We start from the raw sequence: 26,463 nt of genomic DNA, 5'->3' as shown, positions 1-26,463 counted from the left end.
CTCTTCTTCAATGCTTTGTTTGCTTCCTGGATTTTTCCCACATGGAAATTCTGACCAATCAAGAGCAGACGTAGACCTAGAGTTGTCTTGATTTGGTCCGAATCAGGGACTCATTTTGTTCCAAAGTTGCATAATTGCCTAGAGTTGGTTCGTGTTCTCACGGCAGCATTTACAAGTGGACCAGATCAAATGCCTTGCACCAGAAAGCTGCTCTTGATTGGAAAAATCCAGGAAGTAAAACGTTGAAGAAGAGTACACTTGCAAGATAAATGTGACATTTTCTAATGTCACAATAGAGGGACAACTACACAGGTTGATTTTAGCGCTGCTCATTGTGGACTATATTGCTGTCATTGTTCATTTTAGACCAACTCTAGGCCATTATGCAACTTCGTAACAAAATCGGTCCCTGATTCGGACCAAAGCGAACGCTACATCTGAAAGCATTCTTACATACCGCTTTGAATGTAATGTCACGTCATCAGTGTGCTTCACTGCATATTTTAAATGTTAAGTGAAGAGCAGTCATAATGGAAAAAATTATATTTAGCTACACATTATTACAACGTAATGTTTCACCACAGCCGTATTACTAATGTATGTGTTGTTGTTTTTTTTAAAATATTATCCAGCAGCCTCTAAAAGCTTTAAATACATTAACCAGCCCTTAGAGAACATTTTATTTGACTGTCACTATTTCAACATTATCCAACAAGTTTATCTTAAGTGGCTTCTTGCACATATGGTTATACGCATATACATACTAAATGTACAGTATTAAATGCAAATTGTACAACTAAACCATTAGCACGCGTGTTTCATAAACGCGCACATACAAACACACACACTGGCTCTCCCATTCTGCAGCTTTGTTAATCCCAGCCATGTATGGGGGACATGTGGAAGCAGCTTGCCACAGCTGATAGGAGAATTATGTGGGTTTTAACCAGCTAAATAAATAATTATGTTTGTGTAAATTCCTCAAAAGGATTTGTATTAACTCCTTTTTTTGATGGCGGCTCAGAGATGTGAGGCATGGTGAAAAGACTTGTAGCAAGCCGACCATATGTTCTTTGAAGAGCACATAAACGCACAAACAATACGATAGGTGCTCAGAAAGGAAGACTGTGTGTCAGAAGGGTCTGAGGCAGTCAGATTGTGTCGAGGAGGCGACATTAAAATACGGTAGCAATACAAGTGCACTTCTCACCATGCTGTCACCACCTCTCCATGTTCCGGCCTACGATCCTTACTGTCTCACAGCACTTCTTACCATAATCCCTCTCATGTTATGATGGCTGGCACTCCAGCAACACCCACGTAGTCAGACTGATGTATACACACAAACTTGCATACACACACACACACACATAACTTTAAATGCTGGCTTCTTGTCTTTTGGACGTCACATAGTTCTAATATCTGCCAAACACTGCCGTTGCATGGCTCCCTAAAAGGTGCACTTTGCAAATGTCAGGTGGACAAAAAACGAATTTCCGTAAGGGCCTATAGGTCCTTTGAGGAAATGGGTAATGTATTGAAATCACAAAGAACTCCAGAAAATCACAGGGAACGAAAAGAGGCGAGTAAATGAGAGGGTTGTGAAGCCAGTCAGCCTCTTATCCCACTGCCTCTTCCTTCAAATCAACACAGCAGGTTATATGTCATGGTGTCTGACATTGTCAATCATCGCCAAACTAAAAAAGCACAGAAACATACACATTTGCTCACATAAATGTGTTTTAAGTCATCACTGCATTCTTTACACATGCCCATACCTATAAATACACCAGTGTTTCAAAGCCAGCTCAATTTAAGGTAAACACACCAGTGTACTGCACGTCACTGATAAGGCAATTTTGGGAGGGGTGAAAAAAGCATTTCCTTCTACTAGAGAAAAAGCACTCACTTCCACTTGAGAAAAAGGGAACTTATTCGTTTACTGTGATTGAGTTGGTGCTCACTTAAATTCAACTTTGTGGCAGAACAAACATATATATGCCACACTGTGGGAAAGGGAAGTAGAAAGCAGTCATGGACAGAAGATAAGGCGGAGGAGAGGATCAAGAGTGTGACCAGGTTGTGTGAATCCAGGATTTTCTCTAACTCTAACCCAGCTGCACTGCACTTGAATGCTGCAGAGCCTCCATGTTCTTATATCCCTCTAAATCCACACAAATGTCTTCATTTTCATCAAACAGCAGGCAACATTTTTGACATTTTTCAATCTTACATGTATTTACTCTCAAGCTTTAAACTCCACCTCTACTTAATTGCAAACAGCAGTGAGTGTCATGCTCAAGGACACTTCAGCTATGTTTGAGGGGTTGCGGTCATTTATTTACACATCCCACCCATGTCTGCAGATGGTTTGGGGCTTCAACAGGTGACCTTCCAGTCATAAGCCCTGAGTATAAGACAAATACACGGTGTAGGCTATGCTTTACAGTTCCAGAGGACAAGTTTCAGTGAGCTTTCTGGGATGTTTCTTTCTCTGTTCAGGTGTATATTAAACAATCATCCCAGGTCACTGTCTTTCTAAATCATAACTGTTTTGAAGATTACAAAGCAGGGCTGGGCGATATGGTCTATGAATAATATCGTAATATTTTTAGGCCAAACCCTGATACTAAAAATACTAAATGAACTAGTGTTACATATAGTCTGATGAGGCAGCTACTGTTACATAATTACTGTAAGTTTAAATACTGCCATTATAAAGCTAAATAAAGTACCGTTAAAAAAAGGGTAAATAACATAGTTTTATAATAAAGGTAAATTAAGCACTGTTACAATAAAGGTAAATCAGGTACTGTTATAATAAAGATAAATAAAGTACTGTTATCATACTTCGAATAAACACAAGAAATTTGTGCTCTAAATAAAGGATCAGCGCTCAGTGAATAACCTCCTAAGCCCTATGATAAGCTATTATGGCAAGGCTTAACTATACAGACCAATGAGCAGTGATAACTAACACGTCTTTGGGGTCATCAGGTGGGAACCTCCTTTTGCCAGTGTTTCGTTCAGTTGGTCCCACGACACCTCCAGGAGGCTAGACACTGATCTCTGGCGTCCCAGAGACACTCCCCTAATGCCAGCTCTCACTGCTCCTCGCACCAACCCAACAACCTGCTTTACCTTACATTACACATGGCTTTCTCAGCCCAAAGAGCATAGCCACCTTCAACAAACCCAGGCTCCGTTGATGCGAGCTCCAGGTAGCGACCGTGCTGATACTACCTTTCCTAGCACATTCACCATACTCTATTTCACATGCTACATAACTCCAATATGAGCTAAAGTTAAGGGAGATAGAGAAGATAAACTCACAGGCTTTCTCAGCCCAAACAGCACTGCCACCTTCAACAATCCCAGGCTCTGTTGATGCGAGCTCCAGGTAGTGACCGTGTCGATACTACCTTTCCTAGCACATTCACCATACCCTATTTCACACGATACATAAAGTTAAACAATGTACTGTTATAATAAAGGTAAACAAAGTAGTGTTATAATAAATCTAAATTAGATTCAGATTCAGATTACTTTATTAAATACCCATAGGTAGATTTTTTTTTGCAGTCCACGATGCAGTCCTCAATCATGTTTTTAGTTTTTGAGGTGTTCAGCTGAAGATAAGACTCTTCACACCACCTGACAAAGTGCTCAGTGATAGGTCCGCGACTGGTCTCATTGTCCTTCAATAAACTAACAATAACTGTGTCATCTGCATACTTTAAAATAAAGTACTCTAATAATAAAGGTAAACAAAGTACTATTATTTTAAAGATAAATAAAGTACTGGTTTTATGTTGTAAGCACCCGGCTCATCTCGGGCTGAAACTATTGATGTTTTTGCTGTAAATTTGAAGCTTCGGTCAACAGTTAGCTTTTAGCAGTTAGCAGAAAGTAGAAAGAAACTAACAGCTAGTAGTTGTAGGTGCAAGTCCCACTGGTGTTTCATAGTCAGAAAATGTGACTAAATTGTTGCCGTCTGGAGCCATGCAGACAGAAAAACACACACCAGTCTGCTCATACACTATCGGCCAGGTGAGAGTGGTTTAGATGGGCTGCGGGAGTGTTTGTGACTTATCATGTTTGTGGGAGAGAACCAAAACACTAAAATGAGTCTCATGCCAGTGGCTTAAAAAATGATGTGACAATTCATACTCATTGATCGCAGTATAATAATTGTATACATCCCACATGGAACAAGCAGCGATACATCGAGTATAATCGACATATTGCCCTCCCCTACTACAAAGAACTTACAGTTAAGAACAATTATTGGGTGTAAAAAATTACCACAGGGAAATCGACTAAATTATCATTATTGGTCTTCAAGCTCAGCCAACATTCTGATAGAAACTCTGATGATGAAATGTGAAAATGGTCAGTTGTTTAAAAGGATTCATAATAGAATAATAGAAAAAGTAGCTGTCATAGTTTCTCTGTCATCAAAAACAGTAGAGGCTCAATTGTGCCAATTATGCAATGTATTTTTTTTTTTTAGTAAATCCAAATAAGCACATTAATCCATGTTATTATAATAGTACTTAAATTTATAATAAATTAGATTAAACTTCAGTCTTTTAGGGGATATAAAAATAACTGTGCAGGAAGGTTTAAACATGTAGGAATGACGACGTACATAGAAACGAAAAGAATAGCATACTGGAAGGAGCAGCCTTGATTACTCTGATTTTAAATAAAAATGCTCACTGATGTGTGAAACATTAAAAGAGAATCTTACCATTGTCTGTGGCCAGGAATGTGGCTTCATATATATTGTTTTTGACGTAGACAGATTCCCGGTCGAGCATTGCCGTGGTTATGATCTGACCATTGGTTCTGTTGATGGACAACCAGTCGGCTGGGTCGTTCAGCTTTGAATACCTAAAGACACACAAGGACAGATCGATGGAGAAGTTAGCGCTGGCGTTTCTGTGTTTACAAGCAACTGAAAATGTTCTCTTGCATCTGTGCATACAGAGACTGTCTACACACACACACACACACACACACACACAAAATCACAACAGCCTGACCTTCACACAGTTTAATTCTTCATTGACTTCTCCTCCAGAGCCTGCAGCCTACAGTCAATTTCACCTCATTTTTCACTCCTGTGTACCAGGCATTGAAGTCAATTACCTCCCTAGTTAAGCACTGCTGCAACTGCCAGTGTGTGTGTGCTGCATGTACATATTCTAGGAAGTGTTTGCTTATGCTGGAGAGTGCTTAACTGCCTGGCAGGGTTATATACAACACACATGTTTTAGTGCTTGCATGTTTGCAAATGTCAGCGTGTGTATGGGGAGTCTGCTCATAGGGTGGAGACAGGATGATAGGATCACAGTGCTGATCGTCAAACAGGAAAGCGGATGTGGTAGCAGGTGGCGACATCCCCTGGGATAAAGGGCAAGGAGAGGAACAGGGGATCATCTTCAGGATTGAATCCCAATCTCACACTGATCTAGCTGTTCTTGTTTCTCGGGCGTTTGTTGCTTTCGGCTCGTTCTGCACTCTCAATTCTATCAGATCTCTCCCAACCCAAGCCGCGTCAACCTCATCTTGCTGTGCTTGTGTATTCATACATTTTCTTATCCCTGTCTGTATCTCCTCATCCTCATCTCATTCCCTCTGTGATGCAGAGTTCACCAACTGCTACTTCTCTCTTGGCTGCAATCTCACTTTGGTGTGTGAAACATTGTCTGTGGACATGTGACACCTTGGCCTCACACAACAAGGTTTCTACATCAATCCGATTTCATTTGCTGAATGTCAGTTTGGGCAATAAGGCCATGTTACGGGACAAACACTCCCAGCTTTTAAATCCATCCAAATTGAAATGGACTTGACCTTAACCTTGCTTTTATATTTATTGAATTGTAGTGTACTTACAGTTAGTGTGAAGCCAACCTGTTTATTCCTGTTCGATTAAACACTGCATTCATATTTCTACTCACATGGAGGAGAGTGAAAGCCTGGAGGGGTGGGTGGCAGTGAGAAGGCAGGGAGGGTGGGGGGTGGACAGAGAGTATAATCTCTCTCCTGCAGTTAGGGAGGTGGGATTTTCCCAGCAGGCAGTAGGCATGATCCCAGGCGTAGCACAGTGCGGGGAAGGGGATCACAGAGATGACATTCCCACACTCTAGACGGTTTCACACGGGCTAGCCAAGCCCACCGCCACTAACTGGCGGACTGTGAAATCACCACCAGGACTACAGTGAGTCCATCACAGCGGGAGGGTGGGATAAAAGAGTGAGGAATATGATCAGGGATGGGTGGGTGGGGAAAGAGAGACAGGGAGAGGTGACATTCGGAAGTAGCAGCATGGCTGTATGATCTGGTTTTAATATCCTCATTAGGACTGACTTGATACCTACTGCTACTCTGTGTCCAACTGCATCTCTATTGGCTGTGCCATGCCAAACTGACTCTCCGTCTGGGCTGAGGGAAAAAATGTTCTTTTTGTCTTTCCAGTGGAGGGCAGACAAACTGATGCACTTCATACTGAGCAGGCGGAAATTAAAGGGTCAGTTCACCCAAATAACAGGAACATTGTTCTTGGAAAGAAAAGCTATACAATTTATCAAAAAAATGGTTGGACATTTTGGGAAATGTGCTTTCTTTCTTAACATTTAAGATAAGAAGATTGATTCCAGTCTCAAATATGTATGCTAAATATGTATGCTAAATATGACGCTAGAGAGCTCCCAGGACGAATGCAGCTCTCTGCTCAACTAAACTGCAGGCTGTAAATTACAAAATTAAAGGGAGCATCATTACCAAAATTCAACATAGATGCATTGTAGTCTTTTTACATTTTTATAGATGACCTATGTTTTATACAGTGTCTGGAAATGAATTTTGCATGATATTTAAATTAGTTTATATTATCTTCACACATTGTGGATCTTACTCTGATTAGCATTAAGATGGGGAGCAGGGGTAAACAGCTAGCCAGCGCTTCCAAAGGTTACAAATTAACATGGCATACTACATCATATTTGTTTTATTTGCACTGTAACCAAACTAGAGTCCTGGAGTCTGCAAATTGCCTTGCAACTTCCTAGTGACTAATCACACATCTTGACCAAGAATAGGTTGGCACATAACCGATGTGTTAATTAACTTAAGAGGTGTTGAAACTACATGCTAAGCGAATTGCCTGCTGGCTCCAGCTTCATATTTAGCATACACACAAGAGAATGTTATCGATCTTTTCATGTAACTTTCGACAACATGCCAAACCATTCCTTTAAATATGAGCAGCACAGAATAATTTCTATTTACCTCAAGTGTGTGGGGGTTAAAACAAAAAACTCTGAGACAGACACCTTGAAATCTGGGCAAATAAAACTAGAATCATCTGCATAGCTATAACACTTGGGGCTGCCCCCAACTAAGAGTTTTCCTAGCTGATCAACAGTCGTCATCTAGGGCCATTAGTAGGGGTGGGGGAAATTTCCGATTCTTAGATGCATCGCGATTTGGACGTGGACGAATCTGAATCGATTCACAAACGTCCAAATTTCGATTAATTAGAGTAATACAGAAGATTCTAAATGATGCAGAACTAAGAAGTGCGGTACATGTCATCTCCGGGACACTTTGGGATGCGCACCTGGAGCGGACACGCCGGAAAACAAACATGGCTGACCGCCACCCACCTTGCCGTGAGATCTGAACAGCTCCTTCTAATTTAAAAGCAGACGTGTGGAAATACTTCGGCTTCTACAACGTTGATGGCGGAAGCGAACTGGACAAGAGCCACGTTATATGTAAGCTGTGTCGTGCTAAAATAAAATACTTTGGCAACACAACAAACATGAGAAGCCATGTAACTCGATTCCACCTGACGGAGGAGTCAGGGAGACGGCAGGCTGTTGTTGCTGCGGCTACTAGTGGCGCTACCGACCAGAGAACAATCGAGGAAGCAATTAGAAAGCTGCCACCCTCATCGGAAAAGGCCAAGCGAATTACGAAGGCCATCGCTGCATTTATTGCCAAGGATTTGCGTCCTTATTCCGTTGTGGAAAATCAGGGATTTCGAGCACTGCTGCATACATTGGAGCCCAGATACACCATCCCATCCCGATGCTATTTCACCGACACGGCCATCCCGACACTCTACCATCAAACCAAAACAGAAGTCATGGCCTCGCTGTTGAAGGCAGGTAGGAACGCAGTTACATGTGATGCGTGGACGTCTGTCGCCACCGAATCATTTGTTACTCTAAGTTAACTGCGCATTTTATCTTGTGATTTAAGATACCTGTTGTTACCTTTGGTTCCGTACAACGAAGTTGTAACTTTCCAGTTTGCACGCATTTCCATTTATATGTTTAATAAAATATAATGGAAATGAATTCAACTGTTTCTTATTACAAATGCACAATACAAATTGCAAGTGTTGAATGCTTATTCAGTGAGACAAAAAGAAATGTGTGTTGTGAAAAAGTGCATCAATATACATAAATTAAATTGATGCATCAATAATCGTTTTATAATCAAATCGTAGCCCCTGAATCGTAATCGTTATCGAATCGTGAAGTGCCCAAAGATTCCCACCCCTAGCTATTAGTCCACTAGTCATCTGCATGTTTACAATATCAATTTAATTATTAGATTATATATTTTTGGGCGGGGCAACACAATGGTTTGAGTTGAAGGTGTGAGAAAGAATAGTATCAGTAACATTGTTAACACTGTGCTACATTACAGAGAAATACAAAACCGTACTAATGAACCTTCATTAATATAGGCCTATATTTTATCTACAAGTGCACGTCACACACTGAGTGAGCCGCCTGTTAATGACGCTGTGGGCTAATGGGCATGTAGCTACTTCCATGTTTCAGATGATACGTCATGTTTGTAGTCGACCAATGAAGATGAGTTTACATATCACCTTGGGTTCATCCTTCACCTTCTCAAAATGATCCCACACTTTGGACTTCCTGCCCGACATGTTATTAACTAGCCTGTGGAATAACCGCAGGTACCAGCCCTGGAAATTAACCTGACTCCTGTCTGACTGCTGAGCGTGGACACTTCCTGTGTCTGTCCTTTCACATTAAATTCCCACATGGTCCAATCATGTAGGTTTTGATAGGTTTTAGGTATAGGTTTGTTTCCCTGACCAAGCGACCAATGAAATCTTGCCGACTCACGACCTTTCTGGTGGACTAACATTTGGTCGACTATTCTGTGGCAGCCCAAATAACAAGAGAGATAACATGATTTTTGCAATTTGGATTAACTGACCCTTTACAATCAAGAACAGAGAAAAATGCATAAAGAAGAGTGTAGAAAGTGGTGTGTGACTTTGTGAGAGCAAGAGTTTTTCCTCTATAATGGGCTATAAGATACCACCAGAACCTCTTCGTTCCTGCTTTCACTGCACGATAGCACAAGTGGCTGTATGCTCTTTGATGATAAAAGCCATAAGACAAAGGTTTGTTCACAAAGCAGAGTGCTCTGTCCACCACTACACTTTAATTAAGTCTCCTAAACAGCCCTCAGTGCAGATGTAATAAACCTTGTAAGAGGCAAACAAAGTCCTGAGTGAACAGTCCTTGCAGCCAAGCTAATTTCCAACAGACTTAATACACTGCATTATTAGTTGACTTCTTAAGTTAAACTTCAGAAAAGTTGAGGGCAGTATGTGGCTGGCTTTAAGCAGTCACTTTCACTTTTTCTGATAGTGCTCAGTAAGCAATTGGGCTACTCTGGCCATTAAGAGTGATGATTGTAAAAACACCCACAGTGTTTTTGTTTACAAGTCCCAATTGTCAACAACGTTACTGTGGGCAATTGGCAGTTTCCATCGCTAACTTTTTAATGAAGTGCTAGGCCAATTTTTTGTCCTCTTGGAAAGGTAAACAGTTCTTGTTTACTCTAGCGCTATTTTGGAATAAAAAAATCGGTTATATTTTGTGTGAAAGTTTTACTCTCCCTTCCTGTGGCTTATTTCCAATGCTTTCCCGAGCTCTCCTCCACCCGAAGGTTTCTCTCATTTGGGAGTTGGTCGGTGTGTGAGTATAGCTGGATGTATGATTAGGCCTGGCAGGTTAGTGATCTTAGCAAGCAGCAGGGAGAGGTATGACATTTATTTTTCAAACCCACGACCCTGAGGATGAAAAATGCATGTCTCAAACTTAGCCAAGGAGGTTTGGGTAATCATTTATGCCAGTGTCTCCAGTCCCATGTCTCGACCTTACTGGTCTGGTGTCTGACAGGTGATGCATGATGCCTCACTCCCCCTCCCGCTCCCCCTCACCCCTCTCCTGTCCACATTGCCTCTTCCCTAATCCCAACAGGACACTGTCAGTCTGTCCCTCCTTTGATAAGCACCTCTCAAGTTCAAACCTTGACCTGGAGTCAGCTCACCATCCTTAGCTCCCTCCACGATCCCTTTGGTCTTTTTTCACCTTACTTTTGACTTTAACGGCTCGCTCTAAATCTTCCCCTCGTCTCTCTTCTCTTTATGCATCTCCAGCATCCATTTACAAAGACATACAGCTTTTTGTCTTATGCACAGACATACACCATAAATTAGATGTAATGCAAACTGTGGTGTCATGTCTAAATGTCTCCCCAGTGCAAACAGACATGTCAGCCAACTACTTGATTGATGGGGGGTTGAGGCTTGCACACTGAGATCAGTCTTGTGTGATAAAAGTTTGAAAATGAAAGTGTAATAGGGTGATGCAAACACTGTAAAGGGTTTTATCCGGTTGGCAAGAATGAGCCCCTGAATTTCTTTTTCTTTAGAATAATGAGAATTCAAGAGACAGAGGGAACAGCTGTGATTAGTGTCTTTGCATAACAGTCTAGAGGAGATACCTTTTATGGGACTGCTGTAAAGCAGGGGGATTGATGGTGATCCTATCCAGATGGATCTGAATGAATGAGGTGGTGGATTTGCCATCTCTCCCGTCCTGCTTTCTCATGTGGCGAGAGCAGAGGAAGGAGATTCAGTTTGTGTTTGTGTTAAGGAGACCGTGACAGACCACAGCGTGCTTATAAAAGGGTAACTTATCTCCGAGATGTAAAGTACTGCAGTCTTGTGCAGGTCATGGAAAAAAACAGGGAGGAAACCAAAGAGGTCAAAGTAAACTCAGCAGGGAGACAGGATGAGTTCGAGAGAGAGAGCCCAGCTGGTGACTTTGGCGTCTTCCTAAATTATAATGTACACCCAATTTACTCTCATTTGCTGTGAAATTAGCTGGGAAATTTGTTTAGATCTTTTCCCCAGAGAAAATGGGAAGGAAGGGGCTGTTGGAGTGTGAGGGTTGGAAGGAGGTGGTATTAATGTCACAGCTGTGTTATCAACTCAATTGCTGCACCATACTGTGCTGATTATAAATTACACCAGTGCACTCACTGTAATCTATAAGGAGGGTCGTGCTTATGGTCAGATACATGTAGAATGATACATGTGAGTGGAAACCACAGAAATAGAGTAAGAGTAGAGTGGACATTCCCATTCAAATCAATACATAAGGATGGTCAGAGCGGTGGCCATTTTGCCTTTGAAAATAACTTTGCCTACTGTAGCGGGCTAACTTCTGTATAAACCAGGATGCTCAAAGTTGTTATGACCGAGTGCCAGTTTATGGTTGCAGTTGCAAGTTGTCCACCAAAATCGCTAACTTTAGCTAACAGCACTAGCATTGATGACAGAATGTAATTCCTGGTAAGTGCCACTAGGTGCTATGCAATGAGTAGTTGTCATGCCTAACCTGACAGATGCTTGTTAGGGGGCACAGCTGTCTCCTAGTACTGCATTAAATGTCGGCCATTTAAAGTGAAAGTACTGAAATGGATCACAAACGATTAAAATATAATGCATGAATTTCATACCAAGTTCTGGGACCACACAAAAATGTTTCTGAGGGCCGCCATTGGGCTTTGGACTGCACTTGAGCAACACTGGTATAAACTGACTGAGGGCAGGTTTTTGCAGTATCGACCAAATGAGCAGGGGAGCAGTACGAAGTATGGAGAGGCATCTTCTGTGCACTTTCTCTGTTGCCTTGCTGCTAGAGAGGAATTAAGGATTGCTGGATTCAATTGCTTTATACGTTTGTCGCTAAGAAAGAGAATCACAATCTTTGGTGATGTTTGGCTGTGTTATCCATGTCTCTAATGTCAGATGTCGGGGAGATTTTAGTTGAGTTTTCATTATGAATGTGATAATAGGCCTAAGCTACACAGTGAGCGTCAACAAGATACAGACAAAATGAAACTGCTGGCTTAGTGTGTACGGTAGGCCAAAACAGAGGGTGCGTTCCGAATCGCATACTTTGTCTTTTTTCTTTTAGTATGAACTGCAGCTGCCCTAAAAACGTACGTACAGTTGCATGCAGTATGCACACAATGGGGACATATTACTGTCTCATAACATTACGCTCTGAACTCAGACCCTCTTGCTTTTATATTCGTTACCTTGGAGTTCGCCAGAGACGGAGATCAACCTGGAGAGCTCTGCTGTTGTTACTTTGCAATGTGTGTAGATTGACTGTAAAGTTATAACTGCACAGATTGTAGATTCTAACATATATTTGTGACAGTGAAATTACATCTGCAGTTCTCTGTCATTGTTATTGTCTTTGCCATAGTTATTTCCTTTTATTGTTTGTAATCTTTATGATTATTTTGTTCACTTAAGCAATCAATATTCCTATAATTACTATTTGACTGGTCATCAGTTACTTGAATGCACTGCCATCTGAGCCGTCAGTCAGCTGTCATCTGTTTGAAGCTCAGTCGATGTGACCTATTGTCCGCTGCGCAGAGCATTGTGGGTCAGAATGGGCAGAAAAGCATACTGCTAAAGCGGACTGGATGTAGTAGAACATCCTGGTATTTATGACATGCTGCATTTAACATACTATGTATTGGGACATACTGAATCTTTCTCTGGCACACTATATAGTATGGTAGTATGGGTATTAGAATGCACAGAGAGTTCTCAAAATAGTAAGCAACACTTTACGGAGCCAGTACTGTGTGTTGTCACCATAACAGCTAACAACAATCGCCATTTTTTTCTGAGCTATTCAAGTGACCACGGCAAACAGTTAAATGTCTGTTCTACTCTCATTCTGTTTCTACGGTGGATATAGACCTTGGTGGGTCAAGACCTTGGAATCTGCTCACTCCACCAAGTTGACTCATTCATCTTACATTGTCACATGAAACAGTGGTTCACTGACTGAAATAAAAAACAACCAATCAGCTCCAAAGGTGGAACTAATGCTGTTGTCAAGCAGTGCACCGGAAACCAATGAGGAGTAATAATAACCATGGTAAGTACTATAGACAAGATAGATGCTGTTATGGACGCTGTTCTAAATCCATGTCTTCTAAATATCACCTGACACCATTCGTTTTTACTTCCCTCTGCTCCACTCTTGCCCCCATAAAACAGGTATGTTGGCATGGTTACACATCTGTGTGAACCTAATTTGATGTTAGATTCAGGCGGATACGTTCGTCTCAAGTGATTGGTTTGGGAAAATCAAATCTCACTCCCCCATGGAAATCAGTTAGAGTGGACACAAAGCCGGACTGAAGAGTGCAACGAGTTGACAATTCTGTCTGATATCAGGTAAGTGGAAGCACACATAATCTAAAGCTTTCTCTTTGCAACGTCAATACAGAGCAAAGTGTACTTAATAGATTACCTCTAAGTTTGAAAGGCCATAATGCAGTCCCTGCTACTGTCAAGCTGACAGCAGGACTGACGAAAATGCCTGCTGGTCATTCAAAGGTTGGTTTACATTTAAAATCCAGGGAGGCTTAGCGCAGAGAAAGAACACTGCAGGTGGACATAATGCTGTGTCAGGCGTTTGGGCTCGAGCCAGCTGTTCTCTTTATTCTCCCCCTCCCTCCATCCTGCTCTCTCTCTCTCTCTCTCTCTCTCTCTCTCTCTCTCTCTCTCTCTCTCTCTCGTGCTGCTTGTGTGTGTGTGTGCAGCTGCATGTATGTGCTCATGAGATCTACACAATGCACACACTTCTGATTACCCCAGAGGCTATTGCTCCCTATTAACCTTACCCTCCTTACTAAGAGTTCTCCGGTGGCTCGTAAACTTCGCGCAGTAAGACTTTGAGAGATGGGTGATGCCAAAATATAGTCCCCTTGTTGAACTTTGACCTCTAACTACTGACATGGAACCTATCCAAGATTCTTTTAGCCTGCTGTTAGTGCATATGGAGGGATTTCTGCTGCCAGGCATGTACTTACATTGCAGCTAGCCAGACTCTCATCAGACTATACTTTTATGGGTCTAGAGACGCTCCATTTATAAAAAAAAAACCTTATCTGATAAGATCTAAATGATTTTGCACCAGAAGAAACTTAAATTAATGACATGCTATAAAAATGTCAGAATTAGCCCAGTCTGTCGTGTGATCTGTTGTCATCACTCAGTACCTGATTGTCTGCTGCATCTGTAGTCGATCGGGATCGGAGGCTGAGAAGGTCGTCAGGCTGGTGCCAGCGGGGACGCCCTCCTCAAAGCGGATGTGTTTTGGGTTCGTGGGGAAGTAAGGGGGCTCGTTGACGTCCTGGACAGATATGGTGACTCCAGCTGTGGACTGGAGAGAGGACTGGATACCGCTGGCTAGGTGGGCCTGGTTGGACACCACCACTGTCAGCATGAAGGCACGGTTCATCTCAAAGTCTACTGGCTGGAAGAAGGAAGGGAGACAATGACAGTGTGTGAGAGGAGATAGTTAAACTGAATTCATGCAGCTTAAACATTATAAAACTGTTTTTGCTTGGTAAAAAAATCAAAGGTTATAGACAATGAAATCCAGTATGAGGCATCAAGTTAAGCACTGTGTACATCAGCAACGTTTCACCCCTTATAGTAGTATTTTATCTATATCTGTGCTTCTTTATCAGAGGTACAAATGCCAGTTTCACATATTTTATTACAGGATTTCCCAAATAAAAAAATTCAGCAAATAAATAAACAGTGATTCGATACAATAACATTTATAACCTTTTAATAAAAGTACGGCAAACCCACCACAAATAAAAGCCTCAAAAAATATCACACAGGTGATCAACTTTCTCTGTGAAAGTCTGAACAAATATTGGACATTATAAACTATATTTATTTGGTATTCAACTTAAGTCCCCATGAAATCCATTTGATTTTTTCCAGATTTATTTTTCCCACAATTTCTGTGTTTTAAATTTAAGGACATTTTGTCATCAACAATTCAATAAGAAAATATTAAGAATTTCACAAATATCACTGAATTTGAACACAACAATGTCCTATTTTGATCAAAGAAAGCAGTTAATTACAGCTATAAAGCTTCACATCTGAGCCTCTGCTATTAATTTAGCTGTTAGTGTTGCATTGCTCTGTTTTTTTGAATGACTTGAATCACAAAGGGCCACGTTCACGTCTGTAAGGTCCAACAATAACCTTCATTGTCAGGATTTTTATTCCAATATTAAAAAATAATTTATGATAACTTCTTTATTTACAATTTTTAATTGAATTTAATTTAATTTTATATACTTTATTAATCCCAAAGGATTAATTCAGTGTTTTCACTCCGTTGTCATATACATATACACACAGGCCCGAAATACACACACACATGCACAAACAGGACCCATACATGCATTAAATGGAGAGATGCCAGAGGGACACAGGAAACGTGTTTTATACTTCCCATGACTGTAACCCAATTTATCTTAGTTCCATGTGTATTTACACTGTGTTAACACCTTATTTTGAAAAGCTGACAGTCATATGTGTATCCTGGGCTATTTCAATGGATTTACAGGTGTATGGGAGCACTTCAACTTCAGCTGCGGCTGGTTTGGCCATGGAGATGCAAGTGATGGCTAGCTTGATGCAAAACATCAGGCGCTGCCTCTGGATCAGCCAGGAATCACAGGACAGGATTTGACCCAGCCTGGCTGTCCGAGAAAAAGACTGCGGTCAAGCTAGCAGTCACTCACATCTGTGTAGTGAAGGCAGCCAACAGTAAAGTTGGAGACACAACAGGCAGAGCAGAACAAGATGTCTGTCCCTCCCCATGTCGGCTGCACTGCCAGTGTGTGAGGAAGAGCTGAGGCCCTCCCTCGTTGAAACAGAGAGCAGAGGATAAAAGCAGCGTTCTGTAAATTTCAACACAGCAGCATAGTTTTTTTTTCTGTTAATTTGGCTCAGGCGCTCTGAAAAATGCTTGTAATAGTAGGGAAAATACATTTTCTTATAAATTCCATCCTCATTTTGGTGAATTATATTCAGCGTTTTACAGCTGACTCCATTTTTACTACCTAAATCTGCAACTTTATCTGTGTTTTCCACACCGTGAAAATCACGGGGCGCTACACTTTTATCATGGCTCTGGACTGTATTTATCATGTCATCCTGTACATTTAATTTTATAATCTAATGAAATTTAATTATGGTTAAAATAAATATTCTTCACTTGAAACTACAATCTTCATTATGAATTTACAGGTAGAGATAAATAAAACCTAAAGATGATAAAGCCTTTCTCCATGTTGTGCGGTCAGCACATACAAGCATCATTATCATTATTACTTTTTATGAGAAAACCATGTCAAGTATTTAAGCATATATTACGCTTATTATAGTGTTAAAGCTCCTGTCAACAATTCTCCCCTGTGCCTGGGGAATGTTCATTGAACCTTGTTGACGATAAAGGACATGATAAATGAACAGATGCCGTGTCAAGTGCTCCCCTGATGAATTGGACCCATATTCCCTCTAAACTACTAACCAACACACACACACACACATATATACACACATCCTGAGACGAGGCAGCAGGGCTTAGACTATTCATAGGGTGCTGTCATGGCTCTGCCTTTTGAGTGTGAGTGTGTGTATATGTGTACTCTACAGGGGTTTTTACCGGCTGAGCCTAAACCAGAGTGACAGTTCTGTGCTCTCCTAATGAAGACTACACGATCAGGTTCAAATGACAACAACAACAACAAGCGAGGAAATAAAAAAGAGAACAAATACGGTGCTCGTAGGTGCTGCTGGCACATTTCTAAATAGGCTGGTGATGATTACTGCCGCAAGGCTTGTGTCTGTGGTGTTTGATGGTGATGTTAATGACTCTGAGCACATCTGTATGTTGCATTGCCTGAGTGTTATCAGTGGACAGTGTGGCAGCACGGCTCTGATATAAAAAAAGCATTCTTAATCAGGCCGCATTGTTGACAAGGGCACTGGTGTTTGTGTGCGTGCTAGTTGCTGTGACAGTTTATATGTGTATGCACTCAGATGTGAGTGTATAGGTGTGTATTCGTGTGTGACCCCACTGGTACACTGGGAACCCATTTACAGGCAAAACACGCTCAAGGCTCTTTGATCTACAGCCTGAGGTATTCAGAGCACGGGGGGGGGGGGTCTAGAGTATAGCTGTAGGCTAACTGAAACACGCATACACACTCGGACACACACACCCTGAGGGAAGCCAGAGGGGTGAGAGGTCAATAACACGGCTTCCATCTTTTGCCCACGAGCCATGACATCTTACATCTCCTCTGTATCGCTTCACTCGTTCCTCTCTTTCCCTCTTGCTTAATTTGTTCTGCTGGACTCCAAATTCCCACCCTCTCGTCTTCTCACCTCTGCCCCCCCTCCCACCCCCTGGGATGTGCACCCTCCTGCAAGTCTGCATCTCTCAATCCTCACAAATCTGTCCTCGCCTCACTTCTCTCCCCGTCTCCACATCCCCTGTCATCTTCCGTGTTTATAATAAGCTGTGATTTACATATCTTAATGACTCATTCGAACTAAGCGGCTCTGTTTGTGTATTTTTATGCGTGCTTGTTTGTCTACTGGCTCTATTACCGTACGGCAAAATGAGAATGCGTCTCATAAAGTCCCCAGAGAGCAGTGTAAATGTGTGACATGTTCTGGTTAAGACCTCAGCCCTTGTTTACAGAGGAGCCCAGGTCCCTCGTGGGAGATTGCTGCATACCTGGGTGTCAGTGTGATACGATGTGTCTGTACCGGCAGCCACAGATGCCTTGGTAAAAATAGGAAAACCAAGGTAGAGCCTTCTTATGGCGTCTTGACTTTACCCATATTGAGTGTGATATGAACCATTCTGGCTCACTTTTCCCGGAGCGAGCTGAAGCCCCCCTGTTTACTTGTTGAGACAGTCTATTTCTCGTTCCTTCCCAGGGGGTGTCCTGTCTCTTATTTTATGATTTCCTGATAACCTCCCATGGGTCTCTAAGGAAGCTCGTGGCTACCCGGCTGCCTGCTGAATTTTACATCAGGGAGTGAGAGGAATGGATTATAAAAGGCAGTCATCTAGAGATAATGAAGAGAAGCAAAATGCCAATGCTCATTGCTAAGGGTGCTGTGGGAATTACAGGGCGATGTTATTGCTATTTTTTAAACATTATTGTAGGATGTGAGATGTGATTTGCAGGAGTCAGATGCACGAGTTGAATACCCCTGGGTCCTAAGGGTCACACGAATAAGCAAGTTACTTCTACAAAACACATGCGGCATGATAAGCACATTTATAGTGAGCCACTCATGGATGAACACAGAAATACAATGCTAAAGGCCATTCAACAGGGCACACATCTACACAGCTTACATACACACACACACACACACACACACACACAACAGATGAATATCCTACAGATTTTTACTCTGTAGTCCATTTCCTATATCTTTCTCCCAAATAGGTTAAAACCCTCTTCACAACCTCCATCTGAGAGGTTGAACACTAACATAGCAGGTTGTTACAAGACATGGTTTTGTTGTTGCTGTCATTTACCACAGCAGCTAGAACATTATGAGTGTATAAAAACCGTCGCCTTTGTAATTGAGAAATCAATACCTAATTTGCTACAGTGGTCTTGCCAGCCATTGTGTTTAAGTCTGTGTGTGAGTGTATGAGCAGTTTCTGAAGGGCGCAGCGGCCTCCAATCCCTCATTTGGACATAAGGGGGCATATGAAAGGCAAAGACCCCGGCCTGTCCCCATTTAACTCTGTGGTCTATTATTATTGCTTGTGCCTGAATCCAGAGGGGATCCAACAGTCTGCACAGAAAAAGAGATGACACTGTTTCTAAACTGAGCGTGTTCTGATAGGCGCGCGTCTTACCTTCACCACGGTGACCATGCCGTCGTTGGTGACAGGGTCAGTGCGGATGGTGAAGTGCCCAGAAGGGTCTCCACTGATGATCCTGTAGATGGCATTCCAGTTAGGCGAGTGCGGTTGGTCAGCATCTATTACCGTCAGATTGGCCACCACGAGATCCACTCGGTTTTCTGGGACCTCACCGGAAAACTGCAAAAAGTAGAGTAAAATGTTACCTTGTGATCAGTGGTGCTCTCTGATACAATATCTGCCCCACTCACTGTTCACCTGGCAAAAATAACTGGAGGCCGACATTACTGTCTTTTAAGCTCAGTTCAGACCAATGATTTGTGATGAGATGAAAACGTTTTAGATTACTGCTGAGAAAGTTGCAGCGGTGTTAACTGGCTGGTCCAAGCTCGCCTCAAACTGGCTAATGGTGTCTTTCTGGCTTTAGAACATAAGGCAGGTCTCCAATTTCAACGGCCTATCGACTTGTGGTGATGTCTCCTGGTCAAGTCAAAATGACCACAGACTGTGTTTGCTTGCTGTGGCAAGTGCTCTGTCCCCGTCGAGCCCTCTGTTTCTGTCCACACTGTGTGCTGGACAGTGGCACGCTGTCATTGCTCGCTGTATGTGCTTATACCTCCCCCAACACACATTCTGACTGACTGATTGATTGGCGTTGGTTACTTACATTATTCTGGTGTGTTTATCATGAATACTGTCCTTTTGATGCTTGTTTTGTTGTTTTTTTTGCCTTTTCCATCACTACAACAAATGCAGCTGTAGCCAGTATCTCACTATCACTGTCCTCATTCATATTTAAGAAGCTACAAATGATATTCAGCCAAAATAAGCCTGAAAAGCTGGAAACAGAACAGAAGTATAGAGAGTTGTTGCATAGAGATGATACACCATCTCATCTAGTTGCATTGATGTGAACCGGCAGGATTTAAGAATGTGGAGAACAACACATTGCCTGTTTCAACTCGTCTCCTTGCAAATCTTTGGTCTGAACTGGGCTCAAGAGGCTGTTAAATGCTCAATTTTCAAGCTACTGGAAAGCAAGTGGTATCTTTTGAAAGTAGACGACATAGCGCATCAGGTACCAACCATGTCGGCATAGTTTGTTGGATAGGGGGCTAAATAACACTTCAAATTTTGGCAGGGGAACAAACAGCATGGAATATCTGAATGAAAACAGGTTCTATGGATACCCACAAGTCTCTACTAAACTTGAGAAAGCTTGTTCCCATTAAATGTTTTGTTCCTTACAATTAATGTACTCCTTCAAATTAAATCTGTGTATTAATGAAAAGGACAACCAGCTTATTTGAAGAACAAAGAATCCTCTAACATGTATACAGATACATGAGATTAAAGAAGGATTGTTGTGGAACTCAAATATTAATTTATGCACATCAAATAATTAGTAACATAACTGAAAGAATAAGATACCAAAGTATATCAGAATGTGATTCCTTAGCGCTCATTTTGACATAGTTTTCAACTAGCCTATACATTTCAGCAGTATAATGGAATTCATTAAATCCAGTTATGGCTTTTGGTTTTGGTGTGCCACCCCAAGACTTTTAGTGGCCTCCATCTGGCCACCCCTATGAAACATTCTTGGGGACGCCACTGCTTGTGATCTGCTGCTTCAAAATAGCTTTATTGTGATTGTAGCTGAGGTCTTTGGGGATCCATCGAGGCGTTTGAGTGTGGCAATTTCTACAAAAAAAAAAACAAAACAAAACAAAAAACAGAGTGCCTGTCTCTCATTTTCATTTTTTCTTTATAGAGCCAGTCCTTTCAGGTTTTCAGGTAGAGTAAGTTTAATGATCTTGCATTTACAGCGGAGTAGTAAACAAGCAGTAAACACAGTTGCACACCAGCAAGTTCATGCACACAGGGGCGTTGTTCCAGTTTCAGTGTTTGCTGCTTTCCCAGTGCCCATTCTTCACAAGCAATAATATTTCATTCCTTTGAAAGCCACAGTGACAAAGGAGGAGAGAATGGATGAACAGAAAGGAGCCAGCAGTGGGGAGGGTTAAAACAGCTGTTTGAGTGTATATGAGTGGCTTTTAGTTGTCCCCGCGCTGTACAAACACATGTGCTTTGTCCTGATAAGCCTGATGAGGAGTGAGCCGCTGTCTGTCATATGTCTGTTATGGTGGGGATTGATCAAAGCTGTACAGGCTCAGGGGATAAAGCCCACAAAGACGAACCAACAACAGCAACGACTGCACTGCTACCCCGTAAAACACAATTTGACCGCAGCCTTTCCTACATGGACAACCCGTCAACTCTGAACCAAGAACGTGGGGTCAGAAGGTGAGCGTGTTGGCGTGTCACCTCATCTGGAGGCAACAGGCATGTGGCAACATACAGTCACCGTGTCACCATGGGTAACAGGCGTGGAAGAGCCACTGAGCCGCTTATGAGAGTGTAGGATATCAAAGAGCAAAGCCCCAGACCAAACACTCCAACAGACCATAATACCCTGCCTGGCAACCCTCGCATCACCCAGCAAACAGCCGACAGCAGCGGGCAGATTAGGGGGCTGCGTCAGGAGAGCTGTTCAGAGACTCAATGACATTCTTAAGACAACAGACAAGTCCGGGTGGTCCTGATGCACTGCCTGCATTGGATAAGTAGGCAGGCTGTCGTATGTTTGTGTCAGAGTGAGTGTGTGTATGTGTGTGCTTGAAGGGTTTTATTACTGTGGTTCGGTTAAGGGACTCCCTGATGCCAATTCAATAAAAAAAAACTTCAGAGACGGCTCTTGAGCTCCTAAGGGCCCTTGAGCATCTTCTTCCTCAGCACACAGTAACAAGTGAGGGCAAGAGTTAACCAGATATGATGAAAGACTTTGAAGGGTCCACCACAGCTCTTAATACCAATACCCCAGTTTAAGATTTCTTCTCATTATCTCTTTATAGGGTGGGGGAGTGGGTGGGTTTACTTCAGGCATCCGGAGCTCAAGTAATAAAAGTCTTATTTATTTTTCCCATTGGAAATCTCACATGGCATGGCGGATTTTTCTTTTTAAATTCCCGACACATCAACTATTGTCAGTACAGCCACTTAGCAAATTAATTTTAGTTCACTGTGAAACTTACAACAGTGTGTAAATAACAACCTTAGATGATACAGGAAGTCAACTACTGTCCCATAGAACATAACAGTAAGTACCCTTCAATTACTGAAATTAAATCATCTGTGAGTTTAGACTGAAATGGTGAAATGTTCAGAATATGACAGATACTGTAGCTTTAAATGTCTTTCAACCTGGGCCATGATTAGAATACACTATGGGGAGGTTCAAGAAAAAGTACAGAAAGTTTCAAATGTTAAAATGACTGCACTTGTATAGCGCCTCTCTAGTCTTTCAACCACTGAAAGAGCTTTTACACTACATGTTACAGTCACATTCGCACACACATCCACGTTCTGGTGGCCAAGGTTACCATACATGGTGCCACCTGCTACTCAGTAACCATTCACATGTTCTCACACTCCAACGGAACAGCCATTGGGAGCAATTTGGGCTCAGTATCTTGCCCAAGGATACTTCTGCCTCTGAGCCATAGCTGCCCTGTGTTACCTCCCTCAATAGTGTATAGTCTGACTATTTTTTATGCTCTTATAATGTGCATAAAAATTGGCACCAATCAGCATTAATTTCCAGCGCAACAACATTCCACATCTGGGTTCAAAGCAGAGAAAATCACCAGTTGTTTGGGTCTACATTGTGCACTGAGTAACATCTCAGTCTCTTGATTTCTCTATGTGACAATGTCTGCTTAAAGAGGAACTATGCCTGTTCTCAAAAGTCAAACATGTCATTCCTATGGTCTAAGACAGTCCAAAAATATTAGTTAACATGGACAACTCTCTCCCAAATCCAAAAACTAGAGTACCTATACTCAAATTTTGTGATGTGGTCAAGTGTAAACTCTAGAGCTGCTCCACAGACAATGAATTAGGAAGGATGTCTCGGATGACACTGAGAGCAACCAGGGAAATGTTCTGTTTCTGTATCAGCACTGAGAACACTTCAATAGAATAAAGCTCATTTTCAGGCTCCCATTCATTCTCTATGGACAATGAATCACTGAATGGCCTTGCTGCATCTCTACTGTCTGACATGGTCAAGGTAAATGTGCCTGCTAGGTCCCTACGATCTTGTGACTCAAACCTTTTGATTGTTCCAGAGGTCAGGACTAAAAGGCACGGAGAGGCAGCCTTTGTCAGTTACGCCCCTTAACTCTGGAACAGTCTGCCTGAGGGTCTTAAGGGCTCTATATCTGTTGAAACTTTTAAACATCATCTTAAGACACATCTTTCTACTATTGCTTTCTCCTGAAATGTATTTTTTTTAACTAATGGTTGTTTTATCTTTTTTATGTTTATTATTATTATATGTTTGTTTCATCTTTTTTTCTCTTATCAAATGTTTTGCTTGTCTTTTTTTTCAGCGCTTTGTGTTGCATTTTATGCATGAATTGTGCTATATGAATAAAATTATTATCATTATTGTTATTATGGCGCAGCTCCAGGCTTTATACTTGATGACTTCTCTGGTTCCTAGCTTTGAGAGAGAGCAGCTCATGTTCACAAATATTGATTGAACTTTTCTAGGCCATGAAAATAACATGCTGAAATCATTAATGTGGGTGGTGTTCTCCTTTAAAGTGTGCGCTAGATGTCTTAATTGAGTAAAACTTCATTTATTGGCATTCACTGGAGGTTGCCACAGGTTACCATGGTTACACATCTCCACAGGACGCTATGAGGAAGTGACGTGCTAATTACAGCTCAGTGCGTCCGAAAAGATCCATACCTCTGTTTATTCACACAAAGGTATGATGGATAGTAGACACATTGGTATGCAGTGTGTAGTTAGTATTTTTGTAATATTAAAAAGCTGAATAGTAAAGTGACACCGAGGTGAGCAGGGTCTGTGCTCCACTGATAGAAGTAAACAGCTGACGCTAGCCTCCAGCTGTCAGTTTGACCTGTGCTGGAGTCATAAAAACATCCATGAAAAGAAACAGGGACATCAGGGTTTTCTTTGATAAGCCACAAAAGAGGGCGAGTTGAAAAGGTGAAAATGAGGAGATGGATGCGTAGCTGTGTTTCTATGCTTATATTAACCACATGCTGTTCTGCTCCTTATGGCATGTTCACTCAGTTGTAATCAGGCGAAAGAAAAGGAGAAGAGATTGATGGCAGCAGAGGAGGCTTGGAGGTAAATGAGAAAAGAAATATTAATAGCATTCAGTCAACGTAAAGCTTCAGGAGGCAGCAGCCTGCATTCAACTCATGGTACAGCTATCCACTTGGTAGCCTTATGCCGTTCAAATATGAACAGCATTACATAGTTTACCAAATAATCTCGTGCAGACTCTTGTGGACTCAGTGGACAGAGTGGGAGACAGAGGGAGTGAAGGAGAAAGGGCAGGCAAAGGTGACTTGGAGGAGGTAAGAAAGAATAGTGTCATTTTTGGAAACCATGATAAAATAAAATGGAGTTTAAGTGTATCATTACTCTTTCTGATCACCTTATCAACAGACACACAGTCACTGACAATCACATACAGTACAGGCCAAAAGTTTGGACACACCTTCTCATTCAATGCGTTTTCTTTATTTCTTTATTTTGATGACTATTTACATTGTAGATTCTCACTGAAGGCATCAAAACTATGAATGAACACATGTGGAGTTATGTACTTAACAAAAAAAGGTGAAATAACTGAAAACATGTTTTATATTCTAGTTTCTTCAAAATAGCCACCCTTTGCTCTGATTACTGCTTTGCACACTCTTGGCATTCTCTCCATGAGCTTCAAGAGGTAGTCACCTGAAATGGTTTTCCAACAGTCTTGAAGGAGTTCCCAGAGGTGTTTAGCACTTGTTGGCCCCTTTGCCTTCACTCTGCGGTCCAGCTCACCCCAAACCATCTCGATTGGGTTCAGGTCCGGTGACTGTGGAGGCCAGGTCATCTGCCGCAGCACTCCATCACTCTCCTTCTTGGTCAAATAGCCCTTACACAGCCTGGAGGTGTGTTTGGGGTCATTGTCCTGTTGAAAAATAAATGATCGTCCAACTAAACGCAAACCGGATGGGATGGCATGTCGCTGCAGGATGCTGTGGTAGCCATGCTGGTTCAGTGTGCCTTCAATTTTGAATAAATCCCCAACAGTGTCACCAGCAAAACACCCCCACACCATCACACCTCCTCCTCCATGCTTCACAGTGGGAACCAGGCATGTGGAATCCATCCGTTCACCTTTTCTGTGTCTCACAAAGACACGGCGGTTGGAACCAAAGATCTCAAATTTGGACTCATCAGACCAAAGCACAGATTTCCACTGGTCTAATGTCCATTCCTTGTGTTTCTTGGCCCAAACAAATCTCTTCTGCTTGTTGCCTCTCCTTAGCAGTGGTTTCCTAGCAGCTATTTGACCATGAAGGCCTGATTGGCGCAGTCTCCTCTTAACAGTTGTTCTAGAGATGGGTCTGCTGCTAGAACTCTGTGTGGCATTCATCTGGTCTCTGATCTGAGCTGCTGTTAACTTGCGATTTCTGAGGCTGGTGACTCGGATGAACTTATCCTCAGAAGCAGAGGTGACTCTTGGTCTTCCTTTCCTGGGTCGGTCCTCATGTGTGCCAGTTTCGTTGTAGCGCTTGATGGTTTTTGCGACTCCATTTGGGGACACATTTAAAGTTTTTGCAATTTTCCGGACTGACTGACCTTCATTTCTTAAAGTAATGATGGCCACTCGTTTTTCTTTAGTTAGCTGATTGGTTCTTGCCATAATATGAATTTTAACAGTTGTCCAATAGGGCTGTCGGCTGTGTATTAACCTGACTTCTGCACAACACAACTGATGGTCCCAACCCCATTGATAAAGCAAGAAATTCCACTAATTAACCCTGATAAGGCACACCTGTGAAGTGGAAACCATTTCAGGTGACTACCTCTTGAAGCTCATGGAGAGAATGCCAAGAGTGTGCAAAGCAGTAATCAGAGCAAAGGGTGGCTATTTTGAAGAAACTAGAATATAAAACATGTTTTCAGTTATTTCACCTTTTTTTGTTAAGTACATAACTCCACATGTGTTCATTCATAGTTTTGATGCCTTCAGTGAGAATCTACAATGTAAATAGTCATGAAAATAAAGAAAACGCATTGAATGAGAAGGTGTGTCCAAACTTTTGGCCTGTACTGTATTTGCTCCACATGATTTAGAGAGAGAGGGAAGGTGATGATAGGGGGGCAGGCACAGGTGACTTGGAGGAGGCAAAATACCTG

At 42.0% G+C, this 26,463-nt stretch overlaps 1 protein-coding gene across 1 annotated transcript in view; it reads right to left on the bottom strand.

Annotated features, from left to right (window-relative positions):
- LOC117258412 (cadherin-4-like) overlaps positions 1–26,463 on the bottom strand; it is a 340,223-nt gene that overhangs the window by 22,112 nt on the left and 291,648 nt on the right. Inside the window, exons 10-12 of the mRNA XM_033629314.2 lie at positions 19,161–19,346; positions 14,452–14,708; positions 4,754–4,896 (exon numbers count right to left, since the gene is read on the bottom strand). Coding sequence (XP_033485205.2) covers positions 4,754–4,896; positions 14,452–14,708; positions 19,161–19,346 — 586 coding nt within the window. The remainder of the gene's footprint in view (positions 1–4,753; positions 4,897–14,451; positions 14,709–19,160; positions 19,347–26,463) is intronic.

The sequence above is a fragment of the Epinephelus lanceolatus genome, chromosome 8 (assembly GCF_041903045.1).
Source record: "Epinephelus lanceolatus isolate andai-2023 chromosome 8, ASM4190304v1, whole genome shotgun sequence".
In the NCBI taxonomy this organism is placed as follows: domain Eukaryota; kingdom Metazoa; phylum Chordata; class Actinopteri; order Perciformes; family Serranidae; genus Epinephelus; species Epinephelus lanceolatus.
Note: the sequence above shows the minus strand (reverse complement) of the source record. Positions and strands in the feature narration are given on the sequence as shown.